Source organism: Corvus kubaryi, unplaced genomic scaffold, assembly GCF_017639235.1.
Source record: "Corvus kubaryi isolate FWS band 111438036 unplaced genomic scaffold, C.kubaryi_AGA036_p1.0 37392, whole genome shotgun sequence".
NCBI lineage: Eukaryota > Metazoa > Chordata > Aves > Passeriformes > Corvidae > Corvus > Corvus kubaryi.
Genome location: NW_024581131.1, coordinates 13,127,989 through 13,151,281, shown reverse-complemented (window position 1 = coordinate 13,151,281; position 23,293 = coordinate 13,127,989). Strand labels below are relative to the sequence as shown.

At 42.7% G+C, this 23,293-nt stretch overlaps 1 protein-coding gene across 4 annotated transcripts in view; it reads right to left on the bottom strand.

The window, feature by feature from the left end:
* The window catches only part of AMBRA1 (autophagy and beclin 1 regulator 1), a 129,062-nt gene that overhangs the window by 6,349 nt on the left and 99,420 nt on the right, over positions 1-23,293 (bottom strand). For all 4 annotated transcript variants that reach the window (XM_042038420.1, XM_042038421.1, XM_042038423.1 and 1 more), the window contains 3 exons: positions 22,533-22,672; positions 5,668-5,760; positions 3,952-4,145 (listed from right to left, as the gene is read on the bottom strand). In XM_042038420.1, coding sequence (XP_041894354.1) covers positions 3,952-4,145; positions 5,668-5,760; positions 22,533-22,672 — 427 coding nt within the window. The remainder of the gene's footprint in view (positions 1-3,951; positions 4,146-5,667; positions 5,761-22,532; positions 22,673-23,293) is intronic.

The following is a 23,293-nucleotide window of genomic DNA, read 5'->3' as shown; positions in this document are numbered from 1 at the left end:
TTGTTAGCATTCATGAGGCTCGGCTGGGGACAGAGTATTCCTGCCCAAGCAGCCCCTCAACATGTGTTCCTAATGTCTCAGATTAAATAAGTTACATCACATGCAGGCACACTGATTGCTTCTAAGTGCTCTTCAGGCATCTTCAGGATGCTCTGCTTATATCAGGAAAGTTTTGCTTGCATGTGCTGTCTTTTCACTACCAATAGTTTGAACAGACAGTCTCACAAACCCAAGCCTTCATTTTACAACCCTCTTCCCTTTCAAACGTATCTGCTGCAACCTCTGAAAGCAGTTGGAACTAATGGAAATTTGTACTGGCTGGTGATAAACACTTCAACCTAACAGGTTAAAAACTGTATATGGCATGACAGTAGTCAATATGTGGCTTCCCTAAGACAGCACTCCATTGACAGCAAATACTCTGATGGCTACAATTTCAGTAACTCATAACATGTGCCTACTTGCACAACAAGCACTGCGCTAGCTACCTGAATTTTAAGCCCCAAAGACAATGCAGATTATAGGAAATGAGATGACAATTGCTTTCAGTTATTTGTTGGTGGTTTTTTTTCTCTTTAACAACTGGATTACCTGAAAGATGTAATTTTCTCAACAACCAGGGGATAGCATGGGCCCACTATCAAACAAGTGTCTTGCAGCTCTGCAAGCTCCCTCAGCCTGCAGCAGCTTTGGCACAATTGCAGACCGTGGCAGTTACTGCCCCTTGCACTGTACTCCACAGATCCAACAGCCTGAGCAAGTGGCGGCCACAGCCTGACCCAGTCTGGACCGGGAATTACAATTTCTAAAGGTTAAAGCTTTGGGCCATTAAATCTCATTAGGAATTTTTGTTGAGTTTTAAGTGAGATTCAATTTGCCAGCTGAATACAGATCCCACTCCCATCATGCCTGTCTATTTCCAAGGGAAAACATAGTATAACGCCCAACAGATTGTTTCTAATTAAGGGTGCCTTAAAGTTACAAATCTATCACTATTTCCACTACGTCTGTCAGCTTAAAAGAAAATAGGAGACAGCTCAAACACTGTTTTAAGCATTTCTTGGTACCTCTCCTAGTTTTCTCTCAACTCTAACTACCTTTCCTTTATGTGTGGCGTGGGAGCAGAGTTCACAAGTCCGCTATTAACTGCTGCAAAACAGAAAGATTCAGACATTAGAGGGATTCACTTTCTAATAAAGTCATCATATACTCATTCCTCCAAAGGAGGTAGAAAGATAATCAGAGCAGCAAAGTCCCCGCAGAGCTTTGCATGAGAAAAGGAAACTATTTATACCCGCGCAGAGCTTAATTAGATTTCTGATGCAATTCTGCACACTTTTTTTTTTGTACAGTAAGCACATATCTGCAAGAAATGCCCTGAGCCAGAATTCCCCACAACAGCAGGGTTGACAGGACAGAAACCCACTCTCAGGGTAGCATTAGCCTTTCTTTTTCTTTTTTAAACATACAAGGGGTCTTTTTTCAGTCAGTCGGTCGGTCAGTTGGTTGGTTGGTTTGGGCTTTTTTTGCCCCTCATGGCAGGGTGATAACTAAACCACTTTCCTTTACATTACTCAGGATCACACTTGATTTATCCATTCTGCTGCTGATAATACTGCTAAGCCTTTACATAGTGATTTCCATCTTCAAAGCCCCATATAAAACACTAATTAATCTCCACAGCCCCTGGTGTGCTGTACTATGGGAGGATTTATTCCCATGTGCTAGACGATTAATAATTTGCCCTGGGTCACACCCCAAGTTACTGGTAGCACATTTCTTCCTTCCCCCCCCCCCCCCCGACATCTAGATCATGCTCTTAGGAAACAGTTTCCCTTACAACAAGCAGAGTTACGGTAGACACAGTGGGCAAATTAGCCATCAGACATCAGAAAAACACCACAGCACCTAATCTTGCCTGCTGGTAAGAGTTGATAATGCTGGGAAAACAGCAGCCTTACTGTCACAAGCAGCCAGTGATGCTTATGTGTAATGTGAGGCACAAAGACTCAGATGAACCAGACCACTGCTGCCACAAATATCTGGCTAACTGGCTGAGGTGTTGGTAAAATCAGAAGAAAATCTGTCTTTCTGCTTCATGTCAGGTCTTTGTACTAGTCTTCTATCATGGATTACTGTTGATTTTTTTGATCCTTCATGCTCCTGACCATTACTGTCTTCACAGCTCCCAGTTTCAAGTTACTCTTGAACCATTACACAGGAATTTCCACTGAGGATGCAACTGGCATAGGAACTGATCAACAACATGGTAAAATGTCTTGGCTCATCTCTGGTGCACGTGTTTAAACTGCAGTAACTCCTTTGTTTTACAGGCCCTAATACAGCTGACAGACGTGTGACAGCCCATTTTGCAGGTGTAGCCATTTGCAAGGGGACATGCAGTAAGTCAATGTCCGAGATGGAAATCACACCAGATGTGGAACTCGCCAATCTTCCTCCAAGCAAGAAAGGGAGACGAAGAGAAGTACCTGTCCTAGGTTTGTTATTTACACTCCTTTTCTTCCAAATGTTACATGTTTTGCTTCTTTGTAGAGATATCCTGCCCAAGGCACTGGTAAAAAACAGCCCTTTCCCCCATCTCATTAACAATCTAGCTAAAACCCATGACCTAGATCTGGAAATTGAAAGGTTAGAAAGAACAACATAAAGAAACTCTCAGATGATTGCGGAACAGCAGGAGAGAGAAGCAGTGTTGGAGAACTCTCCTGGTTTAATCAATTCCCAAAGCATGCAGCATCAGCCATCATGGCCTTGATGGAAGAAGGTCCCACACTGTACCCTGTTCTCAGTCTGTGTACTACATTCAGTGGAAGAACCAGTTCCCATGAGTTCAGCATTTGTCCAGACAGTCTGTGTTCCAGTCTTATTCCCACGGCCTCAATTGTACCAACCTTCCAGAGAGGTTAATCTCAGCTCTGCTGAGACAAGCAGATGGAAACCCACAGGGCAGGAATTTCCCACTTAACTTTGCACAGAAGAGCTGAGATCAGAGAAACACAAAGCCGCATCACACATGCTGGACATTACACAGACAAAACTGTGTAAGAGCTGAAACTGTGGAAGAGTCACATACCAAAAAGTAACTTTCAGAGTGACAGAGAACAAGCAGGCACAAACAGGCGTGTTGTGGGTTGCTTCGCAAAGCCAAGCAGGTTCATCATGAACCAACTCCAAAACTGTCTCCTTGATTTTCTTTTGTCTTCCCTATATACTGCCCAACCCCTACCTAGCCAAGCCTTCAGAGTTGAATTAAAGCACAATGTTACAGTATTGAGACAAGAAGCGTGGATAAAATCAGCATGTTTTCAACAGTTTAGTGACTTCCTCATTGTACAGGAATTGCACAGCAGCTGTTTCCAGCTCCTTACATGTTGCTAAGTTTTCCTGGACTGCTAACCACTGGAGACATTTTTGCACAGCTGAGCTGGGCACTCATCACATACTTCTTCAATTGAACTGAACAGAAACCTCAAAGCTGCTTTGTGAGAAGTGATTTACAGTATTTTATTTTGTATCCAAATGTTGAGCTTGTGAAGCCTGCAGACTTTTTGCATAAGTTGGAGGACCAAGCTAAACTCTAACACACAGGCAGAAAGGATAACTCTCAGCAGCTTGCAGCCTTACTATGGTTAGGAGTTTAGGAGATGTGTGAGGAATGAAGGCAGTACAGTTGATTCTACAAAGACACAATGATCTGGAGAAGAATTTTCCTTCCTCAAAGCATGTGAAAAAGACAACTTTTCTATTCATATGGCCAGAGATTCACTCTCCTGATTATCTACACCTGGCTACAGGCAAATTAGGCTGGAGAAATCTTTGGTGAAGAGATAAAAGGAGTGTCCAAACACACTGACAGGATGTGGAACATTTGTGGAAACTCCTAAATCACCAAGTAAGCTCTGTCAGATAAACCACTGATTGATCTCCTACCTTCACCAGTCCCTGCAGAGGCGGATTCCTGCTCCTGTACCTCCCTCTCCGTCTGAGTCTCGGCATTCTGCAGCTGAGGCGCCAAGGTCTGGGTACCCTGTGATGTCACAGAGGTGGGGGGATTTCGGGGTTGTAGGCCTATGGCATTCATCAGGCCCATGTCCCTGTCTGTCCTCCATGTGGCTCTGCTGGTTCTGAAAAGAGAGAAAAACGAGTAAGACCAGGATCATTGGAGGCAACATGCCCAAGCAAGACTGAAACGTGCACGTGAGGCTCTTGCCTCCACTCCAACCAGGCACCTGCATGCCACTATGAGGATGGGGATGAAAGGAATTGGGACCTGCTCTTATTTACACACACTGGTCTCTTGAGTTTTAAGCTAATGGAGTCTTAAGAGTCCACTCACCCTTCCACAGAAGCAGCGTGTCTTACAGGCACAGAGGGATATCCCTGCAGCATTAAGCCTGCAGAACGACTGTCTTGGAGTCACTGCGTTGAGGAGGCAACACAACGTGCAGTGCAAGAGCACAAACACAAAACCTCCTGCACGTCAGCAGGGCAGTTTTAACTCCCACGGATGTAGCCTGTATCCTTTTCCTCCTCTGGACTTCCTAGTTTGTTAGCGTCACACATGAATGCACTCCAGCAGGCACTTCTGCCCATTCCAGTCAGACAAGAGAAATCCTCTGTTCTCAAAAGGAACCACCTCAAGGCTCATTAGATTCTGACTCAAACAGCCAAAGTGCACGACGCTACAGCTGAATCTTGACAATGCCACAACACTCTTTTCTGAACTGACCTCTAAGTGCTGGGAATGGTGAAGAGAATCAAGGAAAGACTGCCTCATTCATAACCTTTTTTCATAAGGCTTTGAAACCTGCTACACTTTTTTTGCTCTCTCTTTGAGCTAGCTCATTCTGGACCAGTATTTCTGCCTTCAAGCTGCCATTATACCAGACTGAGTATGTACTGTCAAAAACTTAAGTAGTGGCAATATCCACTCATACAGCAGAGTAAGGAATCTGCTGCTTATTTTTCACCCACAATCAGACCAAGGCTGTAGGACAGCCCAGATATTCATCCTGTAAACAAGCTCACAACTTCCTTGGGATGCTGAAGCTCACAATTCAGAAACACAAGTATCACCCTCTTGCTGAGAACAGCTAGCTTATGGAGAGCTTGTCACTATGGCAAGAAGCAACGGATTGCAGCATCACCCTTGTGTTTAGAACAACATGTGCACTACTGGACAGACTGAAACAGCCAATGGGGCCATCAAGGGATTCAGCTTTATTTTTAGAGTTTATTGCTGAGAAACAACTGTCCCACGACCAGCAATTAAAAAGATGAAAATCAGTCACCAGGTCGGCACCACAGATTTGCCCTTTTCTCTGTGAACTCCTCTGTTCTTCAATTATCCTCCAAAGGCCATTTGCTTTACAGGGTGTTTTTGATGCATCAAGCCCCACATGTTCCTCCCATAGCTGTTACTGGGGCCCTGAATGACACGTGTACTTTACTAGCACTGGCACTTTTGGGCACTGAATGTCACTTGCTGGAAGAAGGCCAGGTGACCCAACTAGGCAATGTCAAAGGGGGAGAAAATTGCATATTTAAAGCTGCCAGTGGTGAGAGAACAAAGAAGTGATGCTGTCAGATGTAGCAAAACCAGCAGAAAGGGTCAGGTCTCTCTAACCCAACACCCAGGAGACTCACCCAGGCCGCTCAGTGTTCCTGCTGCTGGAATGCACAGTGAAGACATTCTCATTCAGCTGGTCCCAGTGGTACTCAACTCCAGAGTTTAAGGCCCTTAAAATGCCAAAGAAGGAAAAAGTATTAGCATAACAGGACACTAATCAAGCCAGCACACATTACATCCCCACAACATGAAGAACAGTGTTGATTCCTGCCCTACAGAAACTGCAGATCTAGCTCAGTTCACATTTTCATGGAAAGGGCTCATCACCATAAACCACCTTGCAAACACAGAGTGCTGTATTACCAGATTGCTCTGGAATAGTCCATTCATTTCAATTCAGGATTAGCAACAAGACACGGTAACAGGAGCAGAGAGATATTGAGGAAATTAAGACATACAACTGTTGTGTATGAAATCAGGTTACCCTAACTCCAAGTGACTAAACAAAGAATTGGAAAGACCAATTGTCTCTGTGGTGTCTGCAAGCACTTCCTGCACTAGGTGATGGTCAGTAAAACACTGCTCTTAGTCAACTTTACATTTCTTTGCAAATGGTTCTCATTCTACCAATAAATAACCTTTATACATCCCTCTCACTGACAGCCACTGTGGAGCAAGGACAGATGTAGAGGGTATTTTAACAAGTTTCCACAGAAGAACTTGTACTGCATCAACAGCATGTGTGTCTGAAAAGTCCAAATTTGAATTCTTCATCTACTACTACTAAGTGTAATGGAACAGCCAACGCTCGGGAAACCTTTCACAGAGCATTTCCCCAAAAGATACAGCAAGTCAAGCCTTACTACTCACAGGAACAGACAAGGTTAACAACCATTGCTGAAGACTACAGGCAATCACAGAAACTAATCCACCATAATGCTGTAAGTACACATCCCACCAAGAAGAGGGTGAGAGTGAATCCAGCTTACTCTGTGCCATACAGAAATGTCAAGAGGATGGGCACTCACTGTGCAGTCCAAGGCAGCATGGAGATCTCCCACCTACTGCTGTGTTCCACCTTCAGAAGCACTCCAGGCTGCATTACCATGGAAGGCACCTTCTGTACAGTGTTTTGCCACACCATGCTGACAGCTCATGTTAGCTGGCCTGGGAGTTTTGAAATGGTGCTGTGTACTACCACGTGGCTGCTGGACTGCACACACCTGATGGTGCTGGGTGGAGAGTTAGCAATGCTCTGCAGTGGTCACAGCAAGGCAAGTGAGGGGAAAAAAACCCAAACTAACAAAAAAAGTCCTGTGTAGACAGAAGGGAACTGTGTCTGAAGAGCTGAACTTCCATGACCCTGCAGACAGTCTCAGAACTAGGGGTAGTCCCATAATCTGAAAGGATTCACAGCAAGTAGTTGGTAGCTGGTTATGCCTCAAGCACAAACGAGATGTTTTATGTACATATAAAAACTGTTGCCCCTGTAAAGGGATGCCTCAGCAGAACTGACAAGAACCCTGGCTTAGAGGATGCTGCAGGTCAGACATGCTGCAGTGGGAAAGCAGTGTGTGCTGGAGGCCTGGGGCTAGGCTGCCAGGGTGACAGCACCCCAGGTTAGGATCCAGGGTGAGAGAGGAACAAAATTAGGTCAACAAAACCACACATGGAGTCTACAGGAAGTAAACAGCCACTGCTTTTTTATTTTTTGTGCTGAGCTAGTCCTGTGCTGCATTATACCCCACGAAAGCAGCTGCCAGTGAGATGCCAATTTATAAAGGTTTCTGAGTTTATTGAAAGATGGTAACTTGTCACTAAAACTGTGCCAGTCCCTCTGGCTGCTCCATCCCCTGCCTAATATACTGGCTGAAGCTTAGCTGTCACACTTGGCTGTCTGCTAAGCAGCACAGTCCCTAGGCAAGAGAGACTTCCTGACCTTGTAGTCAAAATTTCCATAAAAAGTCTAGTGTGCTTGGTATCTTCAGCTATTACACAACAGAGCTAAGCTGACCCGGGCTCTTCTCCCTCTTCTTCCACACGTCTTCATGCTTTCCAAAGAATAGGCATGTCCCCCACAGCTATGTACATGACTGGTATTCCTTGCCAGTGTGTGCCCTACTTGTCTTTGCCAGCTTGCCAGCTCCCAAGACAAGAAACCAGAAGACCACAAAGCTTCTCCCAGGCCAAGATGGGAGCTGGCAATACTGTGTTTCCTCTCTTCCCCCAAACACCATGTTCCTGTACTACACAGAAAGTCCAGCTACTGCACACACACTTCTTTGAGTGGATCAATTTCACTTGTACAAAAACATCATGGTATCAAACTGACATGTAGTACACCAGATGAAAAGCTCCTGACCATCCTCCTAGCTATTCTGCAGGGTCTCACTACTGTACAGTCGGGTTGTTGGACAGCAAAGTCCATTCTAACTCTATGCTGTCAGTTCGTGCACGGTGAAATCAACAGGCGTTCCATTTAATACGTAACTTTTCACATTGGTTTTAAACATTGCCATTTATCAACTGAGCTTTGCTGCCAGAGTCCTATCAGCTACTCCTTTACTGCCAGAGAATCAAGGGCTTTGTCTTCCTTCCTTAGAAGGAGGGCCTGTAGCAGATGGTGCAACTGCTCTGGTTGCTGACTCTGGGAACACCAATAAACAGGCTTAAGCCAAGGTCACTACACCTGGCCACAATGGGAGTTCAACATGCTCAGCATCACTAATCCAGCTTTTTAGTTTGGTCTGAGTGTGTCTCCCTGCTGGGCAAAAGAAGTGGCTCAGAATAAACAGCTGGCACTCCCTGCAGCAGCAAGCATCTTCACTACTACCTTTCAGCAGTCTCCTCCTTTGGCCAGCTATGCAACTTACCCTTTCCCAACTCTACCTCTTGCAAAAGACGCCAAGCCAAAAGGCCCTCAGCACCATCTCTGTCCTTTTTTGTATGCATCTGTGTATCTCTGACCTGGAACCCACACTGGTGTCTTCACAGCCCTAAGATCAATATCAAGATTGCTCCTGATTAGGTTTTCCAGCCTTCAGATGATTGATTGAGCCTATAAGAGGTGTTTCAGACTGCATTAAGATACAGTGAGGAGAGCATACACCTGAACTCAACAGAGGGCACTGGTTGGGCACTACCTTTTATAGGAAGATCATAATTTCTCTTCTTAATAAATCAAAATTTCATCAAAGAAATACTACTACTGTGTGGTCTAAATGCCCGTTTTAACGCCATTAGAAACTTGATCACATAGTCGCACCTTAAACCAACTTCAGTACACAACAAGATGTGTGTGACAACTACAATTACCTTGATTTAAATCAGATTTTCAATTAAGCTTAACACTTCCTCTGGTTTAGCCACACCTATTTAAAATAGTGCAATCTCCCTTTTCAGAAAGCCTAAAGGTTTTTTAGCTCCCATTGCAAAATACTGCTTGAATTTTGTAAATGAGCAGCCTTTCACAGTACGTTTCCCGGGAGATTTGCAAATCAAGGCCTGACGATTCATTCCAAAGAAGCAGAGCTTACACTGGAGAAATGAATATTTTTCAGGTAATGTAAGCATTTAACTTTTGCTTCATCAAACTCTAGACATGGAAATGCTAGAGGCACTTTACATTTTTCAAGGCATGAGGTAGAAGCTCTGGGTAGCATGGAGCGCATTGCCACTTAGATGTGGATGCAGTAAAGAGGACATTTGTTGCCCAGGGTTTTAGGGTGAAAAATTGCAATTCTCCACACTGTGTCAGTCATGGACAGTGAAGTCCACTTAGTCAAGTTCTTACTTTCTTCCCTTTTATGGCTGTCACTAAGCTCTCTAAGCCCTCCCTGGAAATTTCCATTAGCTTGTTATATGCAGAGCTGCTCACAGCCTGGATTTCCCAGCAGGGATCTGTTCCAAGATGGACTTTTCCTTCACACTTGTGTCCAGCTCACATTATTAACGAGCTCGGAGAGGATGAAGGACACAGACTTGCAGGCTTTGCTGAAAGTCAAATAAGGATTCAGAGTGGAGCCTGTTAAGTACCAAAAGCCAACAACTTAGCACAGCCTCTCCCTCTGCATGAAGGTATTACCTACACAGCTCAGTTATGTCCCCAGGAAAAAACTAAGCCCAAGTACTAGGAATTAATGACAACATTATTAACATATGACAAGAAAGCTGAAATACAATTTATTGCATTTGCTTAACCAGTATTTGAAGGGTAAATTGACAAAGCACAGGTCAGCACAAATGGACTTGGACATCTGGGTAACCCCCTCCAGCTGGCATATCCAAAATTGGGAGTTGAAGAGGAGGAGGGATCAGGATGAGAACTCTCCAACTCTACCATAACAATACAGCTCAGGAGCATGACAGCAAGACAAAACAACCCATAATTTCCAAGTAGTGTATGCATGTCCAGGAAGGCATAAATAGCACTTACTACCTTTTTACTTAAATTATCAGGGGATGATTTAAGTGAAATATTAAGAAGGCAGCAGCAATGAGCAAATGCACTGCCCTCCTCCTTCAAATCCTGCCACATGGAAAGGCTCAACAGCAGCCCACTTGTTTGCTATAGTACCGAATTAAATTTTGATTTAAACATTGCTGCCTGCAATCCCATCTAAAAGTATCAGCACAACTTCATTACCAGAATGAAGATTGTGGCAACCCCAACACAGAAAGGAAGCTGCACAGTGATGCCATGCAATGCACCTGATCTTCATGCTGCCAAGTTTGCCTTCTCCACAAAAGAAATTACTCCTTAAAGCTGATTTCTCAAATATACAGTCCATTCAAGATCACTAAATGCACACAATACAAAACCAGATTAATTTACAAAGGATTTGAATTCCCCAAGACATGCTTTCTTCCCTTTGTGTAAACTTGTCATTCTTAAGCCATTCAAACTGTACCAAGGAACTAGAGTGAGCTACAAGAGAGCAAGGTGACACTATGCTAAGGAACAGGAATCTATTGTCCTGGTTTGGAAAGGAAGAAGCAGCACACAGTATCTTGTGCAGTGCAATGCAATGCTGGCCAGATTCCAAATGCATCCTTGTCAGCAGCTCATTATCTCTTCTGCCAGCATGGTGATGATCAGCACAGCAAGCCCATCCCTAGCTCCCATGATTAGCTAGGCAACGGTATTGTTAGTACAAAGCGAAGTTTGGCACTCCCAGCAGCTGCCTGGATAGGAAAACAATAATTTCTAACACCCTACTTCATAAATATTTAGCTTTCTGTGCAGGCGATGAACCACGTGCAGAGACAAATCCAAGTGAAAATTGGCTGCAGTGCAAACTGTATGGAACCAGCAAACGGGATTTCTGGAGTAATTCTGCAGGGCAGTAATTCCCTTTGACCAAGGAGAGGTGGTAGCTTCACTGGCACCAGCCCATGTGCAAATAGCCAGGGGAAGAGCACAAGACCGAGTACAGGAATTCACAGAACACAAGATCTGCAGTTCATGATCGACAACCACTGATATTTAAATGACGTATGACATTATCCTGTCCATCACGTTGAGATGAATGATGCATCTAAGAGCAGCCTCATTTTTACCCCTTACGCTGATACAACCCACTATTTTTCCAGAATCCTGCAAATTTTACCTGCGTGAAAACCAGCAACCATGCAGAAACGTATCCTGACACCTACTTGAATTGTCCAAGGCGCTGCAGAAGCAGGACAGCAAGCAGCTTGGTGCAGCTGGTAGCTGTGTGCCTGCTTCAGGGAGGGTGCCAACTCAACTTGGAACAGTTTGCGAGATGACTGGTCCTGTTCATTTGATTGTGCAGTCCTGCCAGCTAGGTTAAACGCTGGGATTTTTGAAGATGCTGTATTCAAACTCACACCATTTATGAGGCCAGCCTTATAAAGCTGGCAGCACCAGTAGCTAATTCAGTAGCTCTTCTATCTCAACAATGTGAACACACACAAGTTTGCTCTGCCTACCAGTGGGCACTTAAGTCTGGATCCAATCCATGATCTTGTGGCCAGTGGGGGAGATTTAGATAGAAGGCACATCCCTAACAGCCATCTTCCATGAGCAAAATTTTCGTATCTCAGCTAAGGAAGAGAGTTATCAGTCAGCTAAGCTGGTAGACACCTCAGAGAGAAAAGAGGGAGCGAAAGAAAACAGATATTAATATGACAAGAGCTCAAACAGAACAGCTTCTTCTGATCCACAGGACCACTACACCTAAAAACCAAGTGACTTCCACTAGTCAGCATTTGCAAGCTACCTACAGATTGCATGTAGAAGATAAGCAGACTCATAAAACAAGCTGAAATGGATGACACACCACCAGAAAGCATTAAGAGAAATTTGTCCTATATTCCATGGGAGAAAGTCTTCAATTAAGAATTAGTCTTCCAACACATTCAACAGGAGTAATAAATGGAAATTAAGTACCAAGACAATGACAGAGCAGAAAGAAAAGAGTTTAGCATGAAAGTGTGGATGTTTGATTATCTTGGGACCCAACTACAAATATTGAGGTTGAGAGTGCTGCCCTTAAGGAATGCAAGGCTGCACAGAAAAACCTGTGTTAAGAGCAAGGACAAGAAAAGTCCCTCTCAAACAGCCTTCATTTTTCTGCCAAAACACCACAACAGTTTTTAAAAGTGATTTTCTCAGAATTCTTTTACACTACTGTCATGTAAACACACTGTGTTTACATACAGCGTGACATAGGAAGTTGTAACTTGTACCATGTTTATGAGAAAAAGAGCACAAGACCCAGGCCAAATAGCCTGGAATAAACACGGCAGAAATAGACCAAGTAAGAATTTCCTGAATTTTCACTGATTTTCTTCTCACTAAATCTTGCCAGTATGCCATGGTATCCATGGTATCTGGCTCCAACCACACCAAGCACCACATAGGGACCCCTCTGGAAGGTAAATAACAGATTCCAGAAGACACAGCTTAAAGGTCTTCAAAAAAGCACAATTCAGCTTGATATTATCATACACCCAGCTCTAAAGATGGATAACTTGCTTAAGTCCTCTAAAAACCTAATGGCTTGTTAATTGCCTGAAGTGATTACAGGCAGACTATACTCCAAATCAGCTTTGAACCCTCAGACTATCTTAAGCTGTTTATGATCTATCAGCTCTTCCAGTGGTTTAGACAATTTAGGATGTTAGGAGTCTTTGGGGGAGTGCAAATTGCTTAAGCCTTCTAAGGCCTTAAAACATCTTAAACTGTTGCAAGTGTTCAGAGGCAAAGTCACTCTTTAGTCATATTTGAATTTTCATCACTGTTTTAGCAGAAACTAACATTGATGAAGTCGGCTTGTTTTGTAGATATGACACCAGCAAACTAAACCAGGAAAATGCATCTAGAATGGGAGAAAGCAACTTCAAAATAAATGTTTAAAATTAGCAAGCATAGCAAATGCTTATTTTTAATAGAACATTGGAATGCACACACACAAAGCTGCCAAGCTCCAGAACCAAGATCTTGGTTTGATCTAATCTCAGTGAGATCCACAGGGCAAGCCTAGTTTTATATATTTAATCTTCAGCATCTTTGGAATTAGCCAACTAAAAAGTATTCTGTTTAGCATACAGAATACCGAAACCTCCTCAAAAAAAAAAAGGAAAAAAAGAAAATCATCAAGAACCCAAAATCCCCAATTATTACTCCAATTACTCACAGTTTGTAGACATTGAGTTAAGACCATTTGCAGAAGGATTTAAAACAGGGAAAGAAAATGAACAAAAATATTGGTTGTTTTATTTGCTAACTGGATTCGTTAGCAGAGTCCTGCTGGAAAAAACAGGCATAAGGGACACCAAATAAAACTCCATAAATAATACGGATTAAAGACCAGAAAATTAAAGAAAATCTTACTGGAAACCAAGGAAGTAAACAAATGAACAAGGAAGGTCTAGTATAGATCCGTGGAGAAAAGAAAGGTTATAAGAAAGCACGATGAACTTGAGCTGCAAGAGAATGGAAAGACTTTCTAAAAATAAACATGAGGAAAATGGTATTAGAATGAAAAAAGGTCTATTCATTTGTGAGGCTAACAACAGAAATCAATGATGATTCAAAGTGGACAAGATACTGAATTCTCTTCTCTGAAGTTTCCACTTATAAAATATCCAAGGGTACTTGTGTAATTAGGGAGTAAGAAATACACCAGACATAGCAGCCAGTTGCACTCATTTAGAAAATTTTTTAAAAAGTTAACTTTTTTGAGTCATTCACACCTGATTTTTAATACCTTACCAAAAAAAAAATGAGGAAATGACAAAAGGGCAAGAAAGTCAACTTAGCGGCATTCTTCAAAAAGAAAGCCATAGTTAAAATTATTACCATCTTCTAAGTGTAACTTTTATCCTTAAAGAGAGTAATATAACAAATAGAAAAAAGAAGATATATTGAAACAATGAAAGAGTGAGCCACATGCAGTAGGCAGTAAGTAAAATAATTGCTTGCATGAAATTTAACTGCTTTTGAAGACAGAATTACAAAAAAGTACAGGAAGAAAAGGTGGCAGGTGTGATCTGAATAGATATAAGTGAAGCATTTGGTAACTGTTTTTACAGCACATGGCTGTGCTCTCACAAAGAGTGCTACTAAAACTGAGAACTAGTTAGGACCTGCAGAAGGCAAGTGACACAGTACACAAACTGGTAAGTACCAGGCTACAATTCCTTAACACAGAGCTCTGTACCAAGTTCCCTTTCTCATGGTGGGAAATAAATATCACTAAGTAGTCAGTGCTACAGCGTATTTTGAAGAATTGGGTGAGGGAAATGAACTTGCTAACAATTGAGGACTTAAAGCAGCTCTCAAAATTTATCTTTAGGAATCCTAGACATATTAAGTGGAATTTCATGAGGGCAACTTTCACTTAATGCCATCACTCATGCTGGATATCCCACTCACATACAAAAAAGGAAATAGAATAAAAAAGGGTATCAGAAGTGAAATACTGTTTCAGGTCTCCACATTAGCACTCTACTTCTTCATCTGCAATGACCAAGCCTCTTGGCACTCAGGTTACCTAGGCTTCTCTGCACAATTTGGAAATAATTCATTTAGTTTTTTCTTAAATGCATGAATAACAAAATCCAAATGTAAGCTTTCAGGATGCATCTATAGTGCAAAATTGGCCATCTTCCTGCCTTTTGAGTCCTTTTATCAATCAAAAGCATGTTTTACCCTCATTTAGAAAATTCAATGTATCTTGTGGTTAACAGGCAGCAGAAGCCCAGGACATGCATTCATTTCCTTGTTAAAGATCCCTTGCAGATGCTGCCTTTCAAAAGGCCATTTGCAGGGAGGACTCAGACCATAAACAATGTCTCCAGCTACCCCAGTTAACAGTTGTAAGAGAGAATATTCCTTACACAGGGTTACTAACATCCCTTGGTTACACATGAGGGAAGAGAGCTCTTCCTTCTGTCTCCTTGTTTACTCCATCCTCCAGCAGCTATCCTTAAGAGGCAAAGGATGTAGCTTATGCTGCTGGGGGCATCATGACTGCAGGCTGCAGAGCCTGAGGAATGAAGCCAGCCAGCAGCGAGACATGACCTGCCAGGCAGCTGCATAGATTACCATCTCTTCACCAATGCTGATAACTAGATGTAGACACATTGTCCCCATTAGTAGATGGGAGGATATGCCATTCTCAGAGAAAAAAGAAAAGATTGGCACAGTCAGATAAATGCAATGATGGCTTGCAAAGCATCGGAATTTATCGTAAAGAGAATTTTCCTAGAATAATTTCATGTTGGAGGCAGATCTTATCACAAAGAACTAAAATATGCACACTGAATAGCACTGAATCAGTTTGAGACTCTCCACACCTACTTCCCAATGAGAGAAATCTAAGGGATGCTGCCTCTGAACCAGATGCATCTTCAGGGGTATATGCATTCCATTACCAGAGGCTCTGACTGCTGAAGAAATCCCTCCTCTCTTGTGGATGCCTGCATTACAAAGCTAGCCTTAGAAAAGGTGCTTCAAGAGCTTGGTTTTGAAGTCTTCTAAGAACAGTGAGGTTTCTGGAATAGTATTTGCAAAAGCATGTGAGCACTGAGCCCTTCCAGAACCTGCTCCTGAGCACAGAGGAGAAGACACTCAAGATGAAACAACAAACGATTGATATTTGGATCCCCTGCCTTTTTCCTGTGGCAGTCCTCCACAGGCAAAGCCAGCAAAGGGCAACATGCAGTCTGCTCCTCACCACTTTTGGTCTCATCTGTTTATGTCTCACAAGACAGTTCATGTTTGAGATGCCCCACCAGGGATGTTTCCAAATGGGAAAGCTCTTGTTGGGATGTGACAGGATAGGAAAGGTTATGAGCATTAAGAATCAAATTCCTTTTTAATTCAGTAGAGGTGTTTCTACCATATAAAACAGACACTGAGGATTTCATTCCATGCTGCAAACCCCAAGATTCAGAAACTGAATCAAACCTTGAAATATGCAGAGTCAAGAAAGATGTACAAAACTTCACTGAAGATTATTACTGGTTATGGTTACAAAGGACATCAGGTAGCATGTAGCAGGGGAAAAACATTCTTGGGGAGGCTAAAAAAGCACCAGCAGCCATGTGGAAAAGTCAGTGTGCAGCAGGACAACAGAGGAGTGGGGGGAATTCACACTGCTCTGTATCACTTCCCGTGACAGACCTCCAGGCCACAGTTGAGTAGTACACAGCAGTTCACTTCACTTCCTAAATGGAGCACACTACATCACATGGTGAGCCCAAAGGGATTCCTGTTTGCATGTGACATGGCTCTTCCAGTGAATGTCACTGTTACCAATTTAGTGTCTTGATTCAGCTCAGTGGTGCCCACCCTTGAAAACATGGCAGCCTCAGAGCCTTTCAATACCACACTTCTGGACTGATCACAAATCCATCTTAAATCCAAAAAGCACAGATTACCAGGTGTTAATGTGAAGCCATGTGCAAGCAGACAGCAGACTCGTGATCTAATGTGTATGCAGGTCTACCAGTTTGCAACCATGACAAGAGTGAACTACAAGACCCTCAGAAAAGAAAAAGGCTGTCACAACTTCATAAAGACTGCAACCTGTTTCCAAGCCACATCTGAGCCAACACTCTCTTATCAGCAGCATTTGCCTGTTAACCACAGACCTAAGTCCTCCTGCTCCAGCTCCAAGATCAGACTTGTGAAAAGTAAACAGTTTCTCCTGTTGGGTCACTTGCAGAGGAAGGTATTTCTAAAAGCTGAGTTCCTGTCCCACAGGAATCCAATCCCCTGGGTTCTTTCACACAGACCATTCCTCAGAGACTTAGATTCAGAGGGAAAAGCACACAAAGTTTCTAACAGGTTATACAGACCTGCTCTCACCTCCCTAGAGCACAACAGCTTTGAGAGCAAACTTGTCAACACCTGTTAAGATGGTGGTGCCTTTTCTTGGTCTTAAAACCAAGAGTCAAACACGGTTAGAAGGGGAAAAAGGATTTTACCTTGGTATTTATTTTAAGGATCCTAAGGCGCATGCATCCAGGTCAAATGCACTGAAATGCACACCCCCAAATGATCTGGTATAACATTATAGGTTTTACTAATTAGCATATCTATCAAAAATTCCCCAATGAGAGGCTTGAGTGAGCCCCCCTCCCCAAGGAGCCTTCCCCTGGATGGTTCTATCTTGGTTTACAGAATGTGTTCTGGAGAGGACCTTGGGGTCTGGGGCACACTAATCCCTACCTACGAAGCTTCTAAAATGTTTAGTCTCTCAGCTTGACAAACTTGTCCAAGAATGTAGGCAAAAAAGCACTAAGAATACAGAAGTTGTAAAAAAGGTGTAACAGCGGTATAAAGAAAAGGCAAAAAATCTTCATAGCATCAATGAGAACCTTGGGTTTAAAATACCAAAACCTGCCTCGTGGCTTAGCAGTTCAGTTTCACCCTCAGTCACAAGTATTCAAGTCATACACTTGTCTCCGCAAGCTGAGCTGCATTTCCAAATAGCTGAGTCTCTTGCATCCACCCAACCAACATACAGGCTATTGCAGAAATCACCTGGTTGCCACCTTCCTCTAGTTTGCAGTCATGACCTAGTCATAGTCAATTTGTGCCTCTTTGCTCTCTAATAAAAAGCATATATATATTTATGTATCTAGTTCCAAACTGCTAGTCCCATTACCCAGTACTGAAGAAGCCAGATGGCAATACGCTCACCTGGGTGACAGCTGAAATACTTCCATTTATACAGGTGTTGGAATAGTCAGCATGGATTCACCACAGTGGAATCATGCTTAACCAACCTGATTGCCTTCTACAATGGGAATACTGGTTGGATAGGTGAGGGAAGAGCAGTGGATGTTGTCTAACTTGACTTAAGCATGCCTTGTAGCACTGTCTCCCGTGATATCCTCATAGGCAAACTTGGGACATGCAGGCTGGATGAGAAGATGGAGAGGTGTTTTGAGGTGGCTGAATGACAGGTCTTAGAGGGTCATGATCAGTGGCATGGGGTCCAGTTGGAAGCCTGTAACTAGTGGTATCCCCTAAGGGTTAATACTAGGCCTGGTACTGTTTAACTTGTTCATCATTGATGTGGATGAAGGGGCAGATGCTTCCTCAGCAAGCTCACTGATGACTCAAAGCTGGGACAGCTGATATTCCTGAGTGCTGGGCTGCCGGTCAGGAGGACCTTGACAGGAACAAGAGATGGGCAGAGAAGAACTGACTGAAACTCAACAAAGGCATGTGAAGGTCCTGAACCTGGGAAAGAAAAACCCCATGCACCAGCACACGCCTGGAGGCTGATCTGCTGGAAAGAAGCTCTGTGGAGAAGCACATGGGGGTCCTGGTGGACAACAAGCTGTCCCTGAGCCAGCAATGCCCTTGTGGCCAAGAAGGCCAATGGTATCCTGGGGTGCACTAGGAAGAGCTTTGAAAGCTCTTTGGACAGATCAAGGGAGGTGACCCTGCCCCTCTACCCAGCCCTGGTGAGGCCACATCGGGAGCACTGTGTCCCAGACTGAGCTTCTCAGGACAAAAGAGACATGGAGCTCCTGGGATGAGGGCTACACTGATGACTAGGGGATTGAAGAGAGGGTGTCAAGAGGATGGAGCCAGGCTCTTCTTGACAATGCTGGGCAAAAAGCCAAGAAGCAATGCACAGAAACTGGAACACAAAGTTCCACCAAAACATGAGGAAGGACTTCTTTATTGAGCAGGTGACTGAGCACTGGAACAGGTTGCTCAGAGAGATTTCACAGTCTCTTTCCCTGGAGATATTAAAAAGCCATCTGGTAACTAACCTCAGTTAGGTGCTCTAAGGGATGCTGCTTGACCAGAGGTTGGACTAGAAGACTTCCAATGGTCCCTTTCAACCTTAACCATTCTGTGATATACATTTAAATAGTTCTCTCTTCTTGGATATTTATGGAAGGCTTTATAACCCCCTCCTTATCTTTCCTTTTTAGTCCTTATAAAGATCCCATGCTGCACGTTTTCTTAGATAAAATGTTCCCTTGACCCCTCTATCAAGTGCTCCAAGTTACCATGCCAGTTAAAAGGCAAAATTTAAACTATTCTAGCTTATATATCTAGCTTCTTCTACACTGATATTAATATTTTGCCATCTCTGCTGTTAAGTGTCTTTATCTCATCCTAGAACTAAATTTTTCTTACAGCCTCATGTATTGATGGCTTAATCACCTACAATCAACCAAAACCTCAGGTCTTTCTCCTCCTCCATCATTTTATCTACTGAACTCAGTGTAATTAGTCACTAAGTGCACTTTGTACCGTTAAGTTCTCATTTCTATAGCTCCAGTCACTTTCACAGCAATCCAATTCCTGTGCAATCCTTTGATTTTTCTCTGCAATGACAAAGCTAATGTCACATCCTTGGCAAATTTATTCAGTGCACCCTTACAAGCCATTAGTGTGAATAGTATTAATCAACCAATTCCAGAACTGTTTTTTTAAAGAAGTCCAATGACCTCTTTTGTGACAGAGTCCAGATTCAAAAATGTTGTATTCTTTCCCTTACCCAGGACTTCACCTGCTCTTTTCCTGATCTTGTTCTAATCCTAATTCTTCACAAATTAACTAGATTATTGTAGTTCCAATAATAGAAACTGCTTTACTAAAACACAGACATGTTAGACCTAGAGCATTAAATTCTCAAGGACAGGTATACAACCTACAGTACTCCACTTTAGTCAAATCACAATGCATTTGATCCACTTTCCATGGTTTTAACTTTACTTACCTTCCAAACATACCCCATAAATTTGTGTACTGAGATTACAGTTATGGACTGCCAACATAATCTGACCTTGCCATTTCCATTTTTAACTAGTGTTTCTTTTGAATGCTGGAAGGACTATTTGCATAGCGTCCCATCATGGGTTTATGGAGCTTCAAGTTATGCCTTTTTTTATTTTTTTTGTCAGCTTGTACTTCCAATCTACTCATTTAAATCCTCTACTTGAGGAACAGCTGCTATTTCAATCTGTTTATGTGATTCCTGTAGCACTTGGTTTCAAATGCCTCCATTGTATATGGGAATTAAGACCCAGGGAATTATAATAATCTCTGTTGTTTGCTACTGACCACAGTTTTCTTTGCCAAATTAAAACAGTGAGGGGATTTCAGCAGTACAGTGTTTTCTTGATCCCTGCTGTTTGCTAGGCTATCCTCCATATAGTACTCTATCAATTGCTGAATCCTGTATCTAGTATTCATCTTCCACGGTATTATTGTGTATGGAAACCACACAAATATTTTCCATTTTTCTCCCTCACTTCTCAAGTTAAAGTCAATACACATACCAATCTCAAACCAAGTTTATTAAGTCAAGAGCTACTGAGATGCCGTCCACATGTCAGGATTTTTCCTTTCTCTAAGGATCTGCCAAGTAGATCTAGGACAGACACCACAGCTGCAAGCCACTTCTGCTCTGATAGAGCCTCACTCACATTCATGTTCTGCTGTTAGCGCCTCAATGCAAATTATACAGCTCATTGAGTATCTACACCTTTGTGCTGGGGTTTACAAGTCACTCTTGACTGTTGTTGGTCTATAAAATGGTGCAGTTGAGAACAGAACACATCAGGTGTCCTGTTCCAGAAAGAACCCACCAGTCCATGTGATGTTTACAATTATCACCAGAAGCATCAATCACTCCAATACACCACCAGGAAACCTGCTGAAGCATTTTTGTCAACCCCCCAATAAATCTCCCACCTATACAGCCACCTTGTTTCATGTTCACATAAAAAACATCTATTTTTGTTGGAACTGTGCATAATTTACATAGTGAGCTAAGAAGGTTTTACACAGATGTTGCAGAAGAGCTGATTGTGCTTCCATAACATACCATGGAAGCATTCATATTGAGTCTATAATTAGTGAGGTGCCAAGAAGAGACACGCCACTCAGCTTTGGGGTACTGCAAGCACTGAAGTGGAAATGTAATGTGGAGTGTGTGAAGCCAGGACAGCCAGACCAAGCTTGACTCTGCAGCATTCAATCAAAGAATCCACCCTTAGGGAGACTTCATTTCCCTGGGTTCTCATCCAAGTTCATCTCATGAACCATAATCAGCAGACTAGATCTTCATCATTTTCCTATACTGAAAGTAACTTAGAATAACTCTCGAGTTCAAGAAGAGAGCCATTATTCTTGAATAATTCTTCTGCTTAGAAAATACAGCAACCGTTCTTAAAGAAAGCCACTTGTCCTGAAAGAGAGTGATTATAGCTTATTCCGTAACAGTATCTTGTAGAACTTGATGTATAAACAAGGCCTTGATGAAAGATTATGTTCAAAAGAACAAGAGGCTGTTTGAAAAGCACTGGCATTCTGTACTACCAGAACTGGTCCAATCTGAATTCCAGCCACAGATTTCACCACAACGCTATGCTGAATTAGTCACTGTTACAATTGTATATATTTATTCTGATTTAAACTAGTGGCTCTAAACTGACAATATGACTCTCCTCAAGCACCACATGCCTGATGTCATGGCACAACAGATGGAGTCCACAGGCATGAGGTACCATCACCAGCAGAGCTGCAAGTTTCTAGCTGCGAGCTTTTAAGTTCCAAGGAATTTCAACATGTGAAACACAACCCAAAAGAATACCAAGGTAGTTCAGTACCAGGAAATAACCTAAGCAGAGAAACCCCTCAAGTGTTCCTGCAGCATAAAAGAAATATGGTTCCAAAACAACACTTGGACAACACAATGGAGAGAAGGGTCTCAACAAAGTATGACACACACACTCCCCAAGGACATGGAAAGCAGTATGTTTCACTGTCATCATCTGTGTCAGACCACATCTAAATTAGCTTGTGTTGAATTGCAAGCTTACAAAGGGACAGTTACACCTTTCATAGCTCTATACAAATTAAAGAGAACTGCAATGTACATGTCACACCACTGGGCTTTACGTGAGGACACCAAAATAATTCACTGCCTGGCTCATAATCACGACAAAAATCTTTGCAGTTCATAGAATCTCTTGCTCTAATATTTTAACAAGTATTTGATAATTCTAGGTCAGCAGCTTTCAACCTGGTTGGTGGACTTCAAGAGGTCCTTGAAAGCTGAGGAAAGCGAACATATTACTAACCCAAATTTCCTGTCACTGTAAACCTTTAGAAGTCTATAAATCCAGAGAGGCTGAAAGACACTGCACTAGTCATATAAGAAATAAAGGGTCCAGAAATCCCAGTAAGACACGGGAAATAACATGAGTTAATGAGATGTACTTCAGTCACTGAAGTTTACCATCAGCAAAACAAACACTGATTTTAAGAGACTCAGGTAAACACTGTGGCAGTCCAAAAGAAGTATTAGGAATTGGGACTTTTGGATCCCTTGAGCACAAGAAAAGCCATGTTATCCCCACTACCCTGAGAACAGAATGGCCAAAGCAGTCATCTCTCTATGTAGTATCTCCATATAAAGCAAGCACTTACTCTGGTCGGCAAATCACCAGGTCCCCTTTGTTGGTGCCATATGCCAATCCCAGGCCTGGCTCAGGCAGCCAGCGAGCAGAGTTTATGCTGACGTGTCTTCTCTGGTCGGCAGGCATTGGGTACAGAACGTTGAAAACTCTCTGGAACAGTAACAGGAGATTACTTGACAGGACAATACAAGGCAGGAGAGCCAAGGCGGCTCAAACAAATGTGCAATTTCCCTGCAGCAGCACAGATGACCATAGAGACATGTCACTTTACAGGATGTTGCAAGAAACCACTAAATCAGCAGTGAGAGTAAGCAGCTGCTAGAAATGCACACACATGTGCCCCATAATGTTTAATAGGCTGACTGGCACACAGCTGTGGAGCATCCAGCAACCAGAACTGGGTATACTGACAACAATTCATTTAGCCCAAAAATATGACACATGGAAATCATAAAAACAAAGGCAAGGGAAATAGAAAAAGCAGTAATGAGTCAGTTTGGCTACCAAGAATAGACATGGACAAAGATGCTTCAGCATACTGGGCCACTAAAGTATCAGGACTTCGGACGGGTAGGACTGAAGACTGCATTTACAAGACCAAATCATTAAGAGAATTTCTGCAGAAATTTAGCTAGTATTTAGACCTGTCATCACTGCAAGTAACATAGACTTTGAATATGGATTTTTCAATGGGATAAATCCAAGGTGAAAGAGAGGTTTTAATCAGATTTTCTGGTGGGCAAGCATCCAACCATCACAAGACCTTTCCTT